Genomic DNA, 16,047 nt, shown 5'->3' with positions numbered 1-16,047 from the left:
GCGGAGGCCAGCTCGTGAGAGCTGCGGGGCTCGCCAGGTGGCTGTTCGGTCACAAGGCGAGACTGGGACGGGACCGCAAGAGCTCATGGCGCCCGGTGCCCTGCGCTGCCCTCACGGGTAGGCCCCGTCTAGACCATCCTGAGAGGTTTGTCTCGAACCTGCGCCTAAATGTGTTCCGTGGTGGAGACCCCCCGCCTGCGCAGGCAAGTGACTCCAGTGTTTGACTCCCCTGCGCAGTTACGAAGGTCAAGGTCCCCGCTGACCTCCCCTGCTGCAGGTTAAGCCCGTTGCGGCTTGTGCCTGCTTTTATAGAGGGAGAGTGATGCTGTTCTTCCGAGCCTCAATTCTGTGTCAAGGAAGACTTCCGTTTGTTTGGAAAGGGGCGTTTCTAGGGCTGGAGGTGGACAATTGTCAGGAATTTACTAGCTAACTTATTTTTTGTATTGCCAAAGTATCTAGGAGCCCCAGTCACAGACGAGACCGTTGTTACACTAGGGCTTGCGCATGCACAGCATCTTTCCAAAGGTTTCCTCTCGTAAATAGCTAGGAAGGTTCTGTATGTTACGTGTCCATCGACTGAGTAAGCAGTGAGACAACATAGCACCATGCTGCATGGCTTGGTGTGTATTGAAAGGCAGGTTTCTGGTCATTTATCTGTTGTTTCTTTCAGGGTATCAGTCAGCAGAGCTATCAAGCCCTTTGCAGAACCCGGCCGCCCACCTGACTGGTTTTCTCAAAAGGTAAGATGCTTTGGAACAGAGCTCCAAGTCTTGTCAAGACTGGTTTCTGGGGTTATGGCTGCTCAAAAGTCAGTACCTTGTGACATCCAGAGAGGACGTGCTCATCTGAGGGACACATTAAATCACTTTTTTAATATTGTCGTTCTTCTAGTCCCATTTATGTCTTGTGAAGAGCTACTCTTGGTACAATTCTGGTCAGCCCACTACTTTGAGGTATTCTTGTCTCCTCCAACACTGAGAGCATCCTGCAGTTTCTGATCATAACTAGTATTTGTTTTTTTTGATTCACGTATTAAGCTGTTTATTTCTGACTTATCAATATGGACAGGAGTGGAGTGAGTGTAAGCCTGGGTATATTAAGCCCACTTGCACTCATAGATGTGACTCCAGTGAGTGCAGCTGTGTCCCCATCCATATCTCAGAGAACACATTCAATGGATGGTAGATCTTTGAAGAGGGGATCCCAGCACCCACATGAGCTTTCACTGGTACTGTTGCCTGTGGTGACTGTTCTGTGTGCTCTTACTCCTCTGTTTTTCTCTAGCACTGTGCATCTCAGTATTCAGAGCTTCTAGAGACCACAGAGACCCCCAAGTAAGTACAAAAGATGAGGCACGTGGTTTCTGCAGCAGCCCTTGCTGTGTATCTGGTTGTGGTTTGCTAGCGTTGTCTAAGGAAGAGAGGGCAGGGACAGGGAAATCTCAAGTGATTGCTGCCAAGGGAAGAGCAATTTGGAAGGAAACATGGGCATATTCATCTAGAATGCTCTTTTTGTTCATCCATTCACCTACTTTAGAGTACTAGTTACTTTCAAATTTGGAAACTTCTGTAACTGGTTATTGTAATGTTTATTCCTGAAATCATTATTCAGTTCATTCACATACATTGGTCCTTGCAAACTTTATAATATAGCATGGGGTTCTCAAACGTTACTACATCATGTCCCCTTCTGACAACAGAAATTACTACGTGACACTGGGGGGCAGGGGGACCAAAGCCTGAGCCCACTCAAGACCCGCTATGCCAGGCTGGGTGGCCAAACCTGAAGAGCAAGTCCCAACGTTGCTGGTGCCAATCGCAGAGCTGAAGCCCAGAGGGGTTGGTCGCTGCCGATGGGTCTCAGACTTTGGCTTTAGCTGCTGGTCCCAGCAAATCGAAACCAGCCACAGGGACCCTATTAAAATAGGATTGTGACCCACTTTGGGGTCCCAACCCACAGTTTGAACACCTTCATAGTGCAGTGTGGGGCTCCAGAGTTATTTAGGCCATGATTCCCATTGGATATCCCCAATGTAGTATTTTAAGATAGTTGCAGTCTACACTTAGAATATTTCTTAGTATCATTCCAGTAAGATGGCTATATTAAATGTTTCATAAAACATATGGCATTAGTATCGCACCAGAATGACTTTTTTGTATTAAAAAACAAATCCTTCAAGTCACATGAATTATACCTTATAAACCAAAAGTTGCATGCATAAAACTACATCTTAGAACAAGAAAGAATTGAGGTGTGTGTTTATCTAACGAGTGCAGGCTTTTCTCCCCTTCTTCAGTATATGCTTTTCTTTATATACCCAAAGCATTTTGGGTTTGTGCAGGGAGGAACAACTGAACCTCCTGTTCTTTCCCCTGTACTAACACGGCAACTGTTCGGGCTGAAATGTTTGTCTGTGCTAGTCGTAGGCCCAAGTTCTGAGCTAAGGCACTTATACTAGCCCTTGACACCCATCAACATTAAAGGAAAAACATTTCATGATAGTAACTTTTTCCTAGTACACACAACTAGTCTCCGGAACTCTCTGTACAAGTCACTGAAGCGAAGAGTTTAGTAGCAGTCAAGAGAAGATTTGGGCATGTATGAGGATAGTAAAAATTTTATCTGAAGTTATAGTAGTTAAGGTAAAAATCTGCAGAAGGGCAAATCCTTCCTGCTTCAGCACATGCCAGTTTTGTTGGAAGATGGAAAGAAACTTGCCACATGGTGGGATTTTCTGCACATTCTGAAGCGTTTGTTGCTGGCCACTATCAGAGGCAAGATACCTGGCTAGGTGAACTCATCAGAAGGAAGGGTGTTTGAATAATGTGAGTCCCAGAGTGCTCTCTAGGAAAAGCAAAAGGGAAAGAGGTGAGCTGGGGATGAGGTTAGTTGGTAAGGGAGGAGCCGACAGGCATTGCTGGAATGCTGAGGCTGTTTGGGCAGCCGATAGTATTTATAGGCAGATTAGGGTTACTGGTTGGTGCCTACATTGTTTTCCTGTCCTTTTTCTGCAGAAGAAAACGAGGTGAGAAAGGGGAGGTTGTGGAAACCGTGGAGGATGTCATTGTGCGGAAACTTACAGCAGAGCGAGTTGAGGAGTTGAAGAAAATGATCAAGGAGACACAGGAGAAGTATAGGTATGTATTATATGGCTCAGGCTCAATGTTACTGAAGCTGTCCTGAGAGAGTGTGCAGGAAGGGGAAGTAGAGGGAACTACAGTGTGTGTATTGCTGACTTTGTGTGGTTACTAAATAGTATAGGTGCTGAGGTGATTCTGTGTCTGTTTGTAGGCAGCTGAAGAAGGATGCAGAGCTGATCCAGGCTGGGCACATGGATAGCAGGCTGGAAGAGCTATGCAATGACATTGTGATGTGGGTTATCTTATTTCTCTTTTCTCGTTCCCCCTGAAATTATACTTCTCATGTCCCTTGAGATTGGGGATGTTCCCCCTTCTCAGTTCCTCTCAATCATTGCACTCCTAGTCTTCAGAGGAACAGCTAATCTGGACAGATGTGCTGGCTTTTAAGGGTTAAATTTGGAATGAGGGCACCAGCCAACATGGAATGTCTCTAAGTTCTCCAGCATTTGTGTAAGGAGCTTGTTGAAGGTTTGCAGTGTCCTGTTGACATCTCCTTTAATGTAAAGCAGCTGGAAGCATGTCTCCATGGAATGTCTCATTTTCTGACTGGAGCCTGAATACCCCTTGGCTCAGGGAAAGTGGGCGTCGGCTAGCAGAGGTGTCTCATTGACATATGAAGACTGTGGGTCTAGTGTTTGTGACCTGCTGGCACTCAGGGAGGCACCAGATGGCTTTTGAGTCCCAGGGATATGGTGCAGCCAAGTGTGTGTGTTTCTTTATTCAGGAAGAAAAAAATGGAAGAGGAGGAGGCAGAGGTGAAAAGAAGGGCTACAGATGCTGCTTATCAGGGTGAGATGGGACTATTCGCTTCCTCCTCCCGAAACACACAGAAAGGAACTCTTACTTATTTTAAAAAATCTGGGGTAGGGCCTAGCCTGGAGACAGCAAGGAACCTCCAGAGACCCAGATAGGAAAGAGCTAGATACTCTGCTTTCCTTGGTTCAGGGTTAGGAGGGAGATGGCTGCACACAATTTTCAGCATTCTACAGAGGCAAAATGAAAGTTTAAAGAGTAACCCATGGAGTAGAAATGGACCTTTAGTCAAGTGGGAGGGAGAGCAGGATGCACTACTTTACAGAAAATACTCCTGAGGGGAGGCAGGAGAATGGCCTGATAAGGGGTATTGGAAGTAGACCAGGAATAAGAGACACTCACTAGTGAAGGAAGATAAAACTTGCATTCATGTGTGAAGGTGAGGCACAGGAAGGTAGGTTGAACGTCAGAATTTTTTGTCTTCTGGGACACTTCTGTCATGGAAGTGTTGCTAGAGGAAGTCATGGAGACCCTACCACTAGGCAGGTTCAAAGCAGAGCTCTGAACAGATTCTTTAGGGATGGTGTAGGATGGTCAGCCTTATCGTGGTGCAGGAGTTGAATTAAATGACCCTGTATTCCTTGCTGTAAGTGAGGTGGTTTATTTGGGAGTGACAGCTAGGCCAGAAGCAGAATAGATTCCAAGGGTGTTTCCCAGCTGCAGCCTTGAGATTTTCATTCTTATCTGTTCTCTTCCAGCTCGTCAGGCAGTTAAGAACCCTCCACGAAGGTTGACCGGAGTGATGGTTCGTTCTCCTGCAGGATCAACCTCCCCTGGAAGGGACTATACTCTGGGGGACTTGTCTCAGCAAACTGTGGAGGAGACCAGTCCAGGGGTAATGATGCTTCCGATGGTGAGAGAAAGCAACAGGGAGTGGGGAGTCTGTGCAGCTTGGGAGGGCCCCTTGCCTTGCTGGCTTTTTCCTTATTTTTTTAGTGCTGTCGTGTGACCTGTGTGCAGTATTATCCAAGATAAAGTCCCTTCGGTATCTGTGATGAGGTAATGGAGCAGGTGTCTTGGGCAGAGACCCTGCACAGCAGGAAGTGAAAGGTGAAGGCATGTGTCTAGAGCAGGTGCTATGAAATGAATGAAGGAGGTTCCTGGGTTGTGCTGGGTCAGTGGCCTTGGGGAAAAGAATAAGTGGGTCTGGTCAGTAGGGTGAAAGGTGTGGCTTTGAACAGTGTGGTTTTTCTCTTTCTCAGGTAACTCCAGGGACATTACCCAGCACCCCAGTTGCCTCCTTCATTGGGATCCCTGATACCCCTCCAGGCTCTGCTCCCCTGGATGCCCCCATAACCCCAGTCACTGATGATTCACCCCAGAAAAAGATGCTAGGACAGAAGGCAACTCCACCTCCTTCCCCACTGCTCTCGGAGCTACTGAAGAAGGGCAGCCTCCTCCCCACAAGCCCCAGGCTGGTACGGAGCTTTCTGCTCGCATATATAAACGTACTCAGAATTTATGCTCCCGACTCTGGTACTGATTGGGATAGTTGAAAAGGGCTGTATAAAAAAACCATCCAGATCTTGTGAGATTCCAGCACAGGGAATATCCTAAAGCTGTAATTAAACCCTCTCAGAGAAGTAGCTGTGTTTAGTAGTTTGGGGGGGGGTGTGTGTGTGTGTGTGTGTATAGTAGTAGTTTGTAGCTTCACAAAAACCAAGCAGTCCTGTAGTACCTTAAAGACTAACAAATATATTTGGGTGGTGGTGATTTTATTTATTAGGTAAGGATACTTGTCTGCATCTCAGCCCAAAGATAAATTTTAATGTTCAGCAAAACCAGGTTAACTTGTAAATAGGGAGGTCAAATAAATGAGCTTTATGTATTTAAAACGTGTGTGACCCAAATATAATGTGATTTGTTTTGTCTTGGACTCAGTGGCTCAGTTTCCTCAGAATGACTACTATTGCTAACACCAGTTTTACCCTACTGGTGTTAGGGATGTTGGGAGCACTTGTGATAGAGGGACAAGCAATTGTTGATGCTCCTTGGTAACTTGTTTAGTAGATCTGTTCTGAAAATTGGGTTAGCAAAGGAGGCTGATGGAATAGTAGTTCCTAATATTAACCATGGTGGGGCTGAATAGGTGTTTAATAGGGGAAACTTAGCTGTCCTTTATGTAGGCTGGGCCAGTGAGCCTTAGGGCTTCTGATGGGTGGGAAGAAGTCTGGTACACAGAGAGGCGAAATTGCTTTAGGGTTCTCTTACTCCTTTCTCTATCAGAGAGGTAGGTGTTGCTGGTTCCTCACTTGCAGAAGTATAGTTGGCTCCCATGCAGTTCTCTGGAGTTATGAATTAGCAGTATGCAATCTTCAGATTTGAGGAAAACCAGATTATGCTTGTGTCAAGTTAAGGCATTTGGCGTCTGTTCCCACCTCGGTCATTGGCTAAGTTTCTTCCCCTCTCATCTGCGAAATGATGATATTTCCCTTCCGCTTATGGGCTGGAGAGACTAAGTACACTGACACTTGTAAATCAGCTCGAGACCCTTGGCTAGAGGTACTAGAGTACAGTCCCACTCACTCTGACTTCTAAGACAACTGTCACATGGCATCTGCTTCAAGTGAATGTCATCAAATACTTTGAAACAGCCATGTTGGTGTGCAAGCACGATGCACTTCAGTCGGGCTGGACTAGACTGAAGTGTTCAGAAGAAGTTCTGATACACAGAATAGTGTATGTATTAATGGGGTACATTTCTCGCAGAGAATCAGTAGCATAAATGTATCACCAACCCAGGATCTTCATCTGTCTTCCTTTGGCAGGTTGGTGAAAGCGAGATGGCAGTGGCATCTGGTCACCTGAATAGCTCAGGAGTCCTCCTGGAGGTAGGAGGGGTCCTTCCAGTGCTGCACAGTGGGGAAATGCAGTTGGCATCTGGGGCTGTCCCTGCATCCCCTGCTGCTTCAGGTAACCCAAACAAACTGTCTTCCTAGTTCTCTCTTCTGGGGCACCTGAAGGTAGTTTGAGATTGTTCTGTAGTTAGCCCCTTTTAGAAAAGGGCCAAAGACATGTAGGCTGCTGGCTCATCACTTTCCATTAAGAGATTCATTGGAACTTTCTTGCTTTCTTTTAAAAGGGATCTGATCCTGCCAGAGAAAGTAGCCGGTAAAAGATGGGATGATAGCAATTCCCAGTCTGGATCCGATCATGGTTGGTGTATGCTGGTCACTTGTCTTAACAATGGCCAGCACTGGGAGCTTCAGGATAGGGAGGGTAGTTGAGTGGATAGGAAACAAAGATCCAGTACATGGCTCAGCTGTGGACTACTCGTAAACTTGGGCAAGTCACTTAGTCTGCATCAATTCAAAGTTGTTGTGGTGGGGCAAACCAGATAGTTGTGACGCACTTGGATGTTATGCCAAGGGTCAGGTGTGTAAGTATACAGAAAGGTGCTGGTATATCTGGTCAAGTGGTACAGAGCAGCATTTCCATCAGAAGGTTTCTTCTTACCCTCTGCCAGTTAGTGGTTTGCTCCTGTTTTCTGAAGTAGAAGGGTTTATGCTTTTTTGTAAATGCTTCGTCATGTCCAATGTGCACATTTTCATTGTGCCTTTTGAATATCTGATCTGTATCCTCCTGCCGGAGCCAAAGGTGTTCCAGAAATTCAGGCTTGAATTAGAGCTTAAGATGCAAAATAGCCCTTGATCCAGAAGGCAACTGTCAGGGATAACCTGCAAGAGAATTTCTTATTCCTCTCTGCTCTGCTCACTGAGAACTGCATTCTCCCTAGTCATGTGGCTATCTGCAGTGAGTTTTTAAAAGGGGCCCTTAATGTCTTTTGAACATGTGGTGTAACCTGTACAGTCCTTAGACTATAGACACTGACGTCCCCATAGTTTCTGCATAGTCCTGGCTCAGACTGTATACTTAAGGAAGTTCTATACTACATGGAAAAATCTACTGAAGCTGTGCAATTTGTTACATTAGTAGTGTAATTCAAATCAGTGCAACTTTAGATCTACTTACCGCAGTGTTTACGCCACGCTGGGCCAGTTGAAGAAACTCTCTGATCAGCTCATCTTAAAGCCTGAATGATAGGCGGACAGTTTAACAGGTCTTTGCTAGAGATGCTGGCTGATTCACTGCAGCATGGGTATTGGCTGTAGTGGTAAGTCCTTAGGGCCATGCATTTCTGACACGCGACTAACGTGGTTCTCTGTGCCCATAGATAATTTATAGTATGTTGGCCCAGAAGGGAGCAGTCAGCCAGTAAAGAGTCTGGTGATTGCATTGGAGTGCTCAGTGACTGTTTCTTGCTTATGTGCTTTTTCCCTCTTGTACTCTTAGGTGCTCCTACCCTTTCTCGGCTTCTAGAAGCTGGGCCTGCACAGTTCACCACACCTCTTGCTTCCTTCTCTGCTGTTGCCAGTGAAACTCCAGCTAAACTCCTGCCACCCCCTGTAGAGCCTGTGTCCCAGGCAACAATTGTCATGATGCCCACGCTGTCAGCACAATCCATTGTGCCACCAACTGCAACTCCAGAAAGTGTAGTGACAGGTGTGTTCTTGAACTATGCACTGTGGGTGGTTTAGTACTTGACTCCAGTGCTTCCCTCAGGCTCTACAGGTAGGAAGAGGTGAGCTGGGGCATCTACTCGGCTTCAGAAGCTGGACTGTTCCCCAGAAGGGGGTGAGGGAGCATGGGCATGCAAAGGTGACTCCTGAGGAGTAGTGCTGGATGGGTGACAGATGGTGTTTTTAAGGGAATATGCTGGGTGGGATGGTTGCAAGCACTATCTTCTGGCTCATGATGCAAGGGCAAGATTCCTGCTTTCATCCATTTTTGGGTAGCAAGTAGGTTGCCCTGTGTGCCTCTCTATTCTTTTTGGCCATACTGCTGATCTTTCCACCATAATGGTCACTGGTGCTGGCAGGCTTTCACATGATCCTTATCCTTTTCCAGGGGGCCAGTCAGACACTTGTGTTTCCATGGAGGCAGTGTCTGATCCGCACACAGTGACAGTCTCTATGGACAGCAATGAAATTTCCATGATCATTGATTCCATCAAGAAGGAGTGTCTGGGTACCGGTACTGGCAGTGGTGCAGGGCCTTCCAAAGATCACAGCATGGATGGGAAAGAAGACCTGGATCTGGCTGAGAAGATGGGCATTGCAGTCTCCTATACCGGAGAAGAACTGGACTTTGAAACCGTTGGAGATATTATAGCCATCATTGAGGAAAAGGTAAATTGTCAAAGCAAGCTGGAGGGTCGGCTGCATTTTTCTTCAGGGTCTGGATATATTTATTTTAGGTCAGATCTACACTACCCCAGAAGATTGATCCACTCAGGGTCAATCTTCCAAGGTTCAGTTTCACACTTGTAGGAGAGATGCATAAAATTGACCACTCGGGGTCCAAGTCAACCCTTGTATTCCTCATAAGACTTGAGGAGTAAGGGAGGTTGACGGGAGAAACTCTGCTGTCAACCTTTTCCTGTATAGACAGCCAAGTTAGCCGAGCACAGAGGAGTCGACTTTTAGCTACACAATTGCCATAGCTGAAATTTTGTATCTGTGGTTGAGTTTCTTAGTCTACTGTTGACATAGCCAAAGTTGTTGCTTCCTAGTCCTATTTCTGTGTGTTTCTTGCTCATTCAACTATCTTCACCTGCATATTTTCTCCCTCTTCATCCAAGTTATGTTCCATTCCCCTGGCAACCTCGTTGCCAGCATGCTGCAATTGTTGTATGGTGCTCCACTTGGAGCAAACCCTTTGGGTTTCAGCTGGCACCAAGACTGAATGGGGAACAGATTCTAGACAGGCAAACAAACAAGTGCTGCTAGCACTGTATATTCCAGAATCCCATGTCTCTGAGCATGGAGGCCCCAAGCTTTGCCAAGGAGTCTCCTGGGCTAAAAGTACAGAGAGGTGAGTCCTATTTCTCCATATTAAGCAATACTTGACCCAGGAACATGGTGCTGAGTGGTTGCTAGCAAGGATTAAAAGGTTCCTTAACAATCTGTGATGCACTTGGCCCAAAGTGGGTATGAACCATCTGAAGACAGAATACATATGGCCCTACCTGGATGTAAGGACCTGTTTAATGTCTTCATAGTGGTTTTTCCAGGCTCCTAGATACCCTTGTTTTAACAACAGTTCATACAGCTTTGGAAAGCCGCATTGGTTTATTATTTAGAAATTATACTGATGCACCCATTGCCGCTTTCTCAGTATTGGAACACTGTGGCCCTGGCCGATAGGGTAGAGATGTATTTGGGATGGGGAGGTCTCTGTATCTGAACCAGTACAGAGGTTCTGATTCCCTCTTTGCTGACCTTAGCTTTTGCTGCTTTGCTTTGTTTTGGTAAAGGGAGATGACCATCCTGAAGTCCTGGACGTAGCAGCAGTTGAAGCTGCTTTGTCTTTCTGTGAAGAGACTGATGACCCTCAGGCCTTGACTGGCCCATGGGAGCATCCAATTCAGCAGGACCATGAGAAGCAGGCTCAGATCTCCCAAGTAGCAGTGACTGTGAAGCAGGAAAGGCGAGACTGTGAGGAGTCACAGGCAAAGGAAATCCAAGAGCTAATAAGCATTGGAGAGCTGCGATCAGAAATAAAGACAGAATCTGCAGAGCTGGAGCAGAATGAGTTGGACTCTGAGGAAGCCACTGAGGCAGCTGTGCAAATAGCAGAAACTCCTGAGCTCAGGAGTCGAGAGACAGAGGAGCAGCAGAAGGCAGCTGGTATTGTGGGAGAGAATTCTAACACGGAGACAGAGTCAGTCAAGGGAGACACACCAGCACACAATACAGTGAAGACAGAGGTATGTAGGTGGGGAGGCCATCTGGGACTGGTGTGGTTGAAAGTTGGTAATAGCTGGAAGGCAAGGAAAAGCAGCTCAGAGGAGAGAGTGACCCTTGAGTTTGGAGATGTCTCTTCAGCAAGTGCCTTTCTTTATGAATTATAACTACTGTGCTAGATCTTTGACGCTCTCAACATTATAATAGTTCTCTGCTTTGTCTGCCACCAGTCCATGTGCTGCAGGATTACTGTTGTCATTGCGTTCATGAAACCTAATGGCTGGGATTGGTTATGCTACACCATTGTCTGAAGAAAGCTGACAAACTATTTAAATTAGTATCAAAACAAAAAAGCAGTAAAATAGCACTTTAAAGACTAACAGAATAATTTATTAGGTGAGCTTTCGTGGGACAGACCCCTCTCTCAACTATTTCATATTCAAATTTTACACATTAACATACGGTTTGAACCAGGATGCAAATTTTCTGGGACACTGCAGGGGCTCTTTTTGCATACTTGGCTTAATCTAATTCTTGACTCCTCCCCCCCCCCCGCCCCTCTGCTCTCTGATTTGCTCACCTTGATAATTTTTTTCCCTGATTTGTCAACCTTGATTACTATCTTTGGTTCTCTTTCTTAAATATTCTGTTCTGGTCTGGCTATGGTCTGAAGAAGTGGGTCTGTCCCACGAAAGCTCACCTAATAAATCATTTTATTAGTCTTTAAAGTGCTACTTGACTGCTTTTTTGTTTTGGTAGTATATAGACTAGCACGGCTTTCTCTCTGTTACTATTTAAATCAGTGCATTTCTCTTCCCTCCAGATGCTACCTGATGATGATTTATCCCCTCCACATGTACTAAGTGCAGGTGACAACTCCTCACAGGCGGATGTTCAGCACAAATTTGAGCTGTCAGGTAATTTAACTGGGCTAGGATATCTTATCTGCAATTTCATGGCTGAAGAGACTTCAGTGTCTGGTTCAGCATGGGGATGAAGACAGTCTGTGTAGAAACAAGGAATAATGAATTTGGAAGGGAAGGGTGTTGGTGCAGAAGAGGAAGTTATAAAAAAACTTTACGTGTGAATTAAAATTTGTATCTTCTTCCCAGAGTCAATGAAGGAAGAGACCCGAGCTGCCTTTGGGAAGGTAATTGGCCTTGAACTTCTTGAGTCCAGTGGTTAAAATGAGTTTGATGCCATTATGTTGCTGCTGCTTCTCAGCTCCCACACAGTGGATAGGAAAGCCTGTGGCCCGCCCCTGTGCTGAGTAGGAGAGGGAGCCAGTAAGTATCTGCATCTGATATCTATAGCCTAGAGGAACTCACTTCACACCCTTGTAAAGCTTTGTGCAAATGCCTTTAGAACTGGCTGGCAGCTGTGAAAAGGGGGCTCCGCTCTGTCTGCTCAGTTATCTTTGGAGGCTGTGATGCAGGCATTGTTACTGATAGCTGCATTTTGATTAGGCAGATTGATGGAATTTGATCCTGTATCTCAGGATGCTCAGGGTGAAGATGATGATGAGGATGGTGCCAGTGATGCTGCCAGCTTGGAGGAACCCAAGGAGGAAGACCAGGGGGAGGGGTACCTATCAGAAATGGATAACGAGCCACCTGTGAGTGAGAGTGATGATGGCTTCAGTATCCATAATGCACCTTTGCAGTCTCACACGCTGGCTGATTCCATCCCCAGCAGCCCTGCCTCCTCGCAGTTGTGAGTATCACTGAAACCTTCAGCCACCCACAATGCAAATCCTCTCCCATTGGGAGAAAATAGGAGATCCTCATTTGTGTGTACTGCTGGCTGAATGGGCCTGTAGTGAAGATTAGCTCCTCGTCTGTCTGGCTCCTGTGTTCTCCTTACTCCCAGGAGCATTGCAGACAACTCCTATCAAGCAAGTTCCCAGGAGATAGGTGCAACTTCTTTTCCTTTGGGTTGTGTGGAGCAATGTGGGTGGACCCAAGGCTCAGTGAACTTAAGCTGCTGCTCCAGAACAGCTTTGGAGTTTGTTGAGGGAAGTCTTGCACAGGCTCAGGGCCCAGTGCATTTGGCTACAGGCTTCAGTGCAGCCTTCTCTGATGGGTATCTTTATCTCCTCAGCTCTGTCTGCAGTGAGGACCAGGAGGCAATTCAAGCCCAGAAGATCTGGAAGAAAGCTATTATGCTAGTTTGGAGAGCAGCAGCCAATCACAGGTTAGTGAATTCAATCCCACTGGGACTGGCAGGAAGAGGCAGGTAGTGCCCAGCAAGCCAAAGAGAGGAATAATGTGCTGTTCTGTGCCCTGCACTGGTCTGCTATAGTACTTGTGGTGGCAGGGACTCCACTCCCCATGTCTGGCTGGCTGGTTTTCACCAGAGTTGCATGCGTTTGTGAAACAAGTGGAGTGGTAGAGCATGCTTCAGCCCCTGACCAGGTATTCACTTCATTGCCAGCGAGGAGACTGGCTGCTCAGTTACCTCTCTCTCCCTTCAGATATGCCAATGTCTTCCTGCAGCCTGTTACTGATGATATAGCACCGGGTTACCACAGTATTGTGCAGAGGTAAGTGACCCAGCTGTTGTCTGCATCCACTTCTGTCTGCCCATGTTAGTCTCTGGCAGGGAAGTACAAAGCTTCAGCAGACAATCAGATTTCAAGGTAGGAAGAAAGGCTCAGTCCTGTTCTCTGTGAGGAAAAGGCTTACCTGGAACTGGTGTGTGTTTGTAGAATTGTCGTCAGCAGGAGGGGGGAACCCATGTTCTGGATCTGGACCCTGAGACTCGAGGCTTCCCTGCATGGTATCCAGCTGGTGTCTGGGTGAAGGGCGCAGAGTCCCAAGCCTTGTGGGCCAGATCAGGCAAGCGGTGGGCCAGATACAGACTGAGAAACTGCCAGGGGAGCAGGAAGCAGCTCTGGGCTCTATTAACAGTCACTTCTCTCCCAGCTTTGGGGATCAGCAGTGGCCTGGGCAGCCTGCCTGAAGGCTTCCTTATTGTTCCTCTGATTGGCCACAATCCCAGCCAGTCAGAGCAGTGGACGGGGTGCCTGGGATCGGGGGGAGGGGTGCAAAACCAAGTGTATCTGGGGGTGCTGCAAAGGTGTACACTGCTGTTGCACAAACCCCGTCCTCCCAGACAGCTCCTGTGCCGCTTCCCATCCAGACTCCACACCCCAAACCCTCCTGCACCCTTCCTGTCACCTAGACCCACACCCCCAGCCTTCTTCCTGCACCCTCCCTCCACTGTAGACCCCAAGTCCCTGGCCCCCATACAGTTGAAGAGCAGATCAGTGAGGTGTGGCTTTTTTCTTTCTGCTTCTCACTTTGGTGGACTCCAGCTGATTTGTCTGTGAGTCAGTGCTCCCCCACCCTGGGTCTGTAGTCCATTCTCTGATTGGATGGGCAACACAGCAGTCCTGTTCAGAGTGCTGAGTGTCACTGGTATGGTCAAAGGCTATTGCCCTCCTGTCCCACCATAGTTCTGTCTGTCTACTGTCATCTGCATACTTAGTTCTTTCTTACTGCCCATGGGAGGTAGTTAGCACCTTTGCTTGCATAGCAAGAGCTAGCAGTTTTTGTCATACTGACTTCCACCGGTAGGGCCTTACAAATAATTTGCATATTGTAGTTAGCATTAAGTAGTTCAGTGTAGTTTGTCATTAGTGGTTAGAGCTTCAGAGGGGACTTTGCCCAAGGCAAACATATACCCCTCGTTCCTGGGTTTAAGTCCTGCACAGACCTAAGCTACTGTGGGGGTGACTTCAAGTGCTTGGGGGAAATCACACATGAGAAAGAAATGCTACATTTGTGAAAACGTTCAGCCCCATGCACAGAATTATGGGGCTATTCAGTTTTGGGCTGTCTTTCTGGAGTCAGGACTTCATCTGCTTTCCATGCCATCTCATTAGGATTTGCTGAATACTTCACCCTCGGTGTGCAGCATGCTTCAGCACTGTTCCCCATCAGCAGTGACCAAAAAGAAGGCTAGGAAACATGGCATCCTGGGACATCAGGAAAGGGACCCATTTTGGGTTGCTTAGCCACTCTAGAACCTTGCATTCTTTCCTCCGTGGTCAGGGCCCTTATCCCTTTAAAAGATCAGCCACCGGCTCCCAGAAGTAGATTGAGACCTAAGCTGTTGAGGACATCGCTGTCTTCACAGGTTCCCTCTGCACTGAGAGCGCAAAGGCCTCTGATCTCTCTGCAGCACGTGCCTCAGGAACCAGTCAAAGCTCCCCGCAAGGGCAAGCCAATTGCTAAATCCCTCAGGGAGCAGTGAAACACCCCCAGCCCCTCCCCAGGAAGATGCAGCAGCACTCCATGCCACAGATCCTCAAGGGATCTCTCTGGGTCATCAGCTCTGCAGTTGTGGTTCCCACCTGCTCAGTGCAGATGGCCTAGAGAGAGATGATGTCTCCATACTACTAGCATCTTTTGCCGGTTGTCCTCTCAGTGCTGATCCTGGTCACTTGCCTCATGCGAATGCTACCAGGCAAGTATTGAGTCCCTCTGGCAGTGATTGCCTTGTTGTGGATGTCAATTTGTAATGGCAACAGTCAGCAAACACTTAGGCATCAATGGCCCCACCTTGGTCACTGGAAGAGAGTTCCTCTGACAGGGAAGTACAGAAAACCCTCAATGTGTGACTTTGAGTTAAACAAAACTCAGAGCCACTCTGCAGCTGTCTGCTTGCCAGGCTCCCCCGCCCCTGGGGGAAACCAGGCAGGCAGACACCTGTGCCCCGGGGAGAAGCCATATGGGTAGAGAGATGCTGCCACTGGGGGAAGCCAAGGAGAAGTGGCACCAGGCTCCCAGAGTGGTGGGGAGCCAGAAAACTGGCCATCCCACCAGTGCTGTCAGTGACACGGTCCCACACCAAAGGCTTTTATGTAAATTAGGTGGTCATGGGATAGGAGGAAAGATCCTTTCATGGATCGGGAATTGGTTAAAAGACAGAAAACAAAGGGTGGGAATAAATGGTAAATTTTCACAATGGAGGAGGGTAACTAGTGGTGTTCCCCAGGGGTCAGTCCTGGGACCGATCCTGTTCAACTTGTTCATCAATGATCTAGAAAATGAGGTAAGCAGTGAGGTCGCAAAGTTTGCAGATGACACCAAGTTGTTCAGGACAGTCAAAACCAAAAGGGATTGTGAAGAACTACAAAAAGATCTCAGCAAACTGAGTGATTGGGCAGCAAAATGGCAAATGAAATTTAATGTGGGTAAGTGTAAGGTAATGCATGTTGGAAAAAATAACCCAAATTACACGTACTACATGATGGGGTCAAATTTAGCTACGACAGATCGGGAAAGGGATCTTGGAGTTTATAGTGGATAGTTCTCTGAAGACATCCACGCAGTGTGCAGCGG

General features: G+C 47.2%; 1 protein-coding gene across 6 annotated transcripts in view; it reads left to right on the top strand.

Annotated features, from left to right (window-relative positions):
* BRD8 (bromodomain containing 8) overlaps positions 1-16,047 on the top strand; it is a 30,127-nt gene that overhangs the window by 418 nt on the left and 13,662 nt on the right. For 2 of the 6 annotated variants that reach the window (XR_012647632.1, XM_075009859.1), the window contains exons 3-18: positions 671-740; positions 1,285-1,334; positions 3,015-3,137; positions 3,292-3,372; positions 3,865-3,929; positions 4,652-4,806; positions 5,156-5,371; positions 6,722-6,866; positions 8,247-8,456; positions 8,862-9,142; positions 10,270-10,722; positions 11,523-11,616; positions 11,812-11,849; positions 12,198-12,412; positions 12,800-12,892; positions 13,173-13,241. Coding sequence is in view for 5 of the 6 variants with exons in the window: in XM_075009859.1 (XP_074865960.1) it covers positions 671-740; positions 1,285-1,334; positions 3,015-3,137; positions 3,292-3,372; positions 3,865-3,929; positions 4,652-4,806; positions 5,156-5,371; positions 6,722-6,866; positions 8,247-8,456; positions 8,862-9,142; positions 10,270-10,722; positions 11,523-11,616; positions 11,812-11,849; positions 12,198-12,412; positions 12,800-12,892; positions 13,173-13,241 (2,358 nt within the window). In the remaining variant the exon portion in view is untranslated. The remainder of the gene's footprint in view (positions 1-670; positions 741-1,284; positions 1,335-3,014; positions 3,138-3,291; positions 3,373-3,864; positions 3,930-4,651; positions 4,807-5,155; positions 5,372-6,721; positions 6,867-8,246; positions 8,457-8,861; positions 9,143-10,269; positions 10,723-11,522; positions 11,617-11,811; positions 11,850-12,197; positions 12,413-12,799; positions 12,893-13,172; positions 13,242-16,047) is intronic. The other 4 variants (XM_075009860.1, XM_075009863.1, XM_075009862.1 and 1 more) reach the window with 4 other exon arrangements.

The sequence above is a fragment of the Carettochelys insculpta genome, chromosome 15 (assembly GCF_033958435.1).
Source record: "Carettochelys insculpta isolate YL-2023 chromosome 15, ASM3395843v1, whole genome shotgun sequence".
Classification (NCBI taxonomy): domain Eukaryota; kingdom Metazoa; phylum Chordata; order Testudines; family Carettochelyidae; genus Carettochelys; species Carettochelys insculpta.
This window is presented reverse-complemented; position numbering and strand designations above follow the sequence as displayed.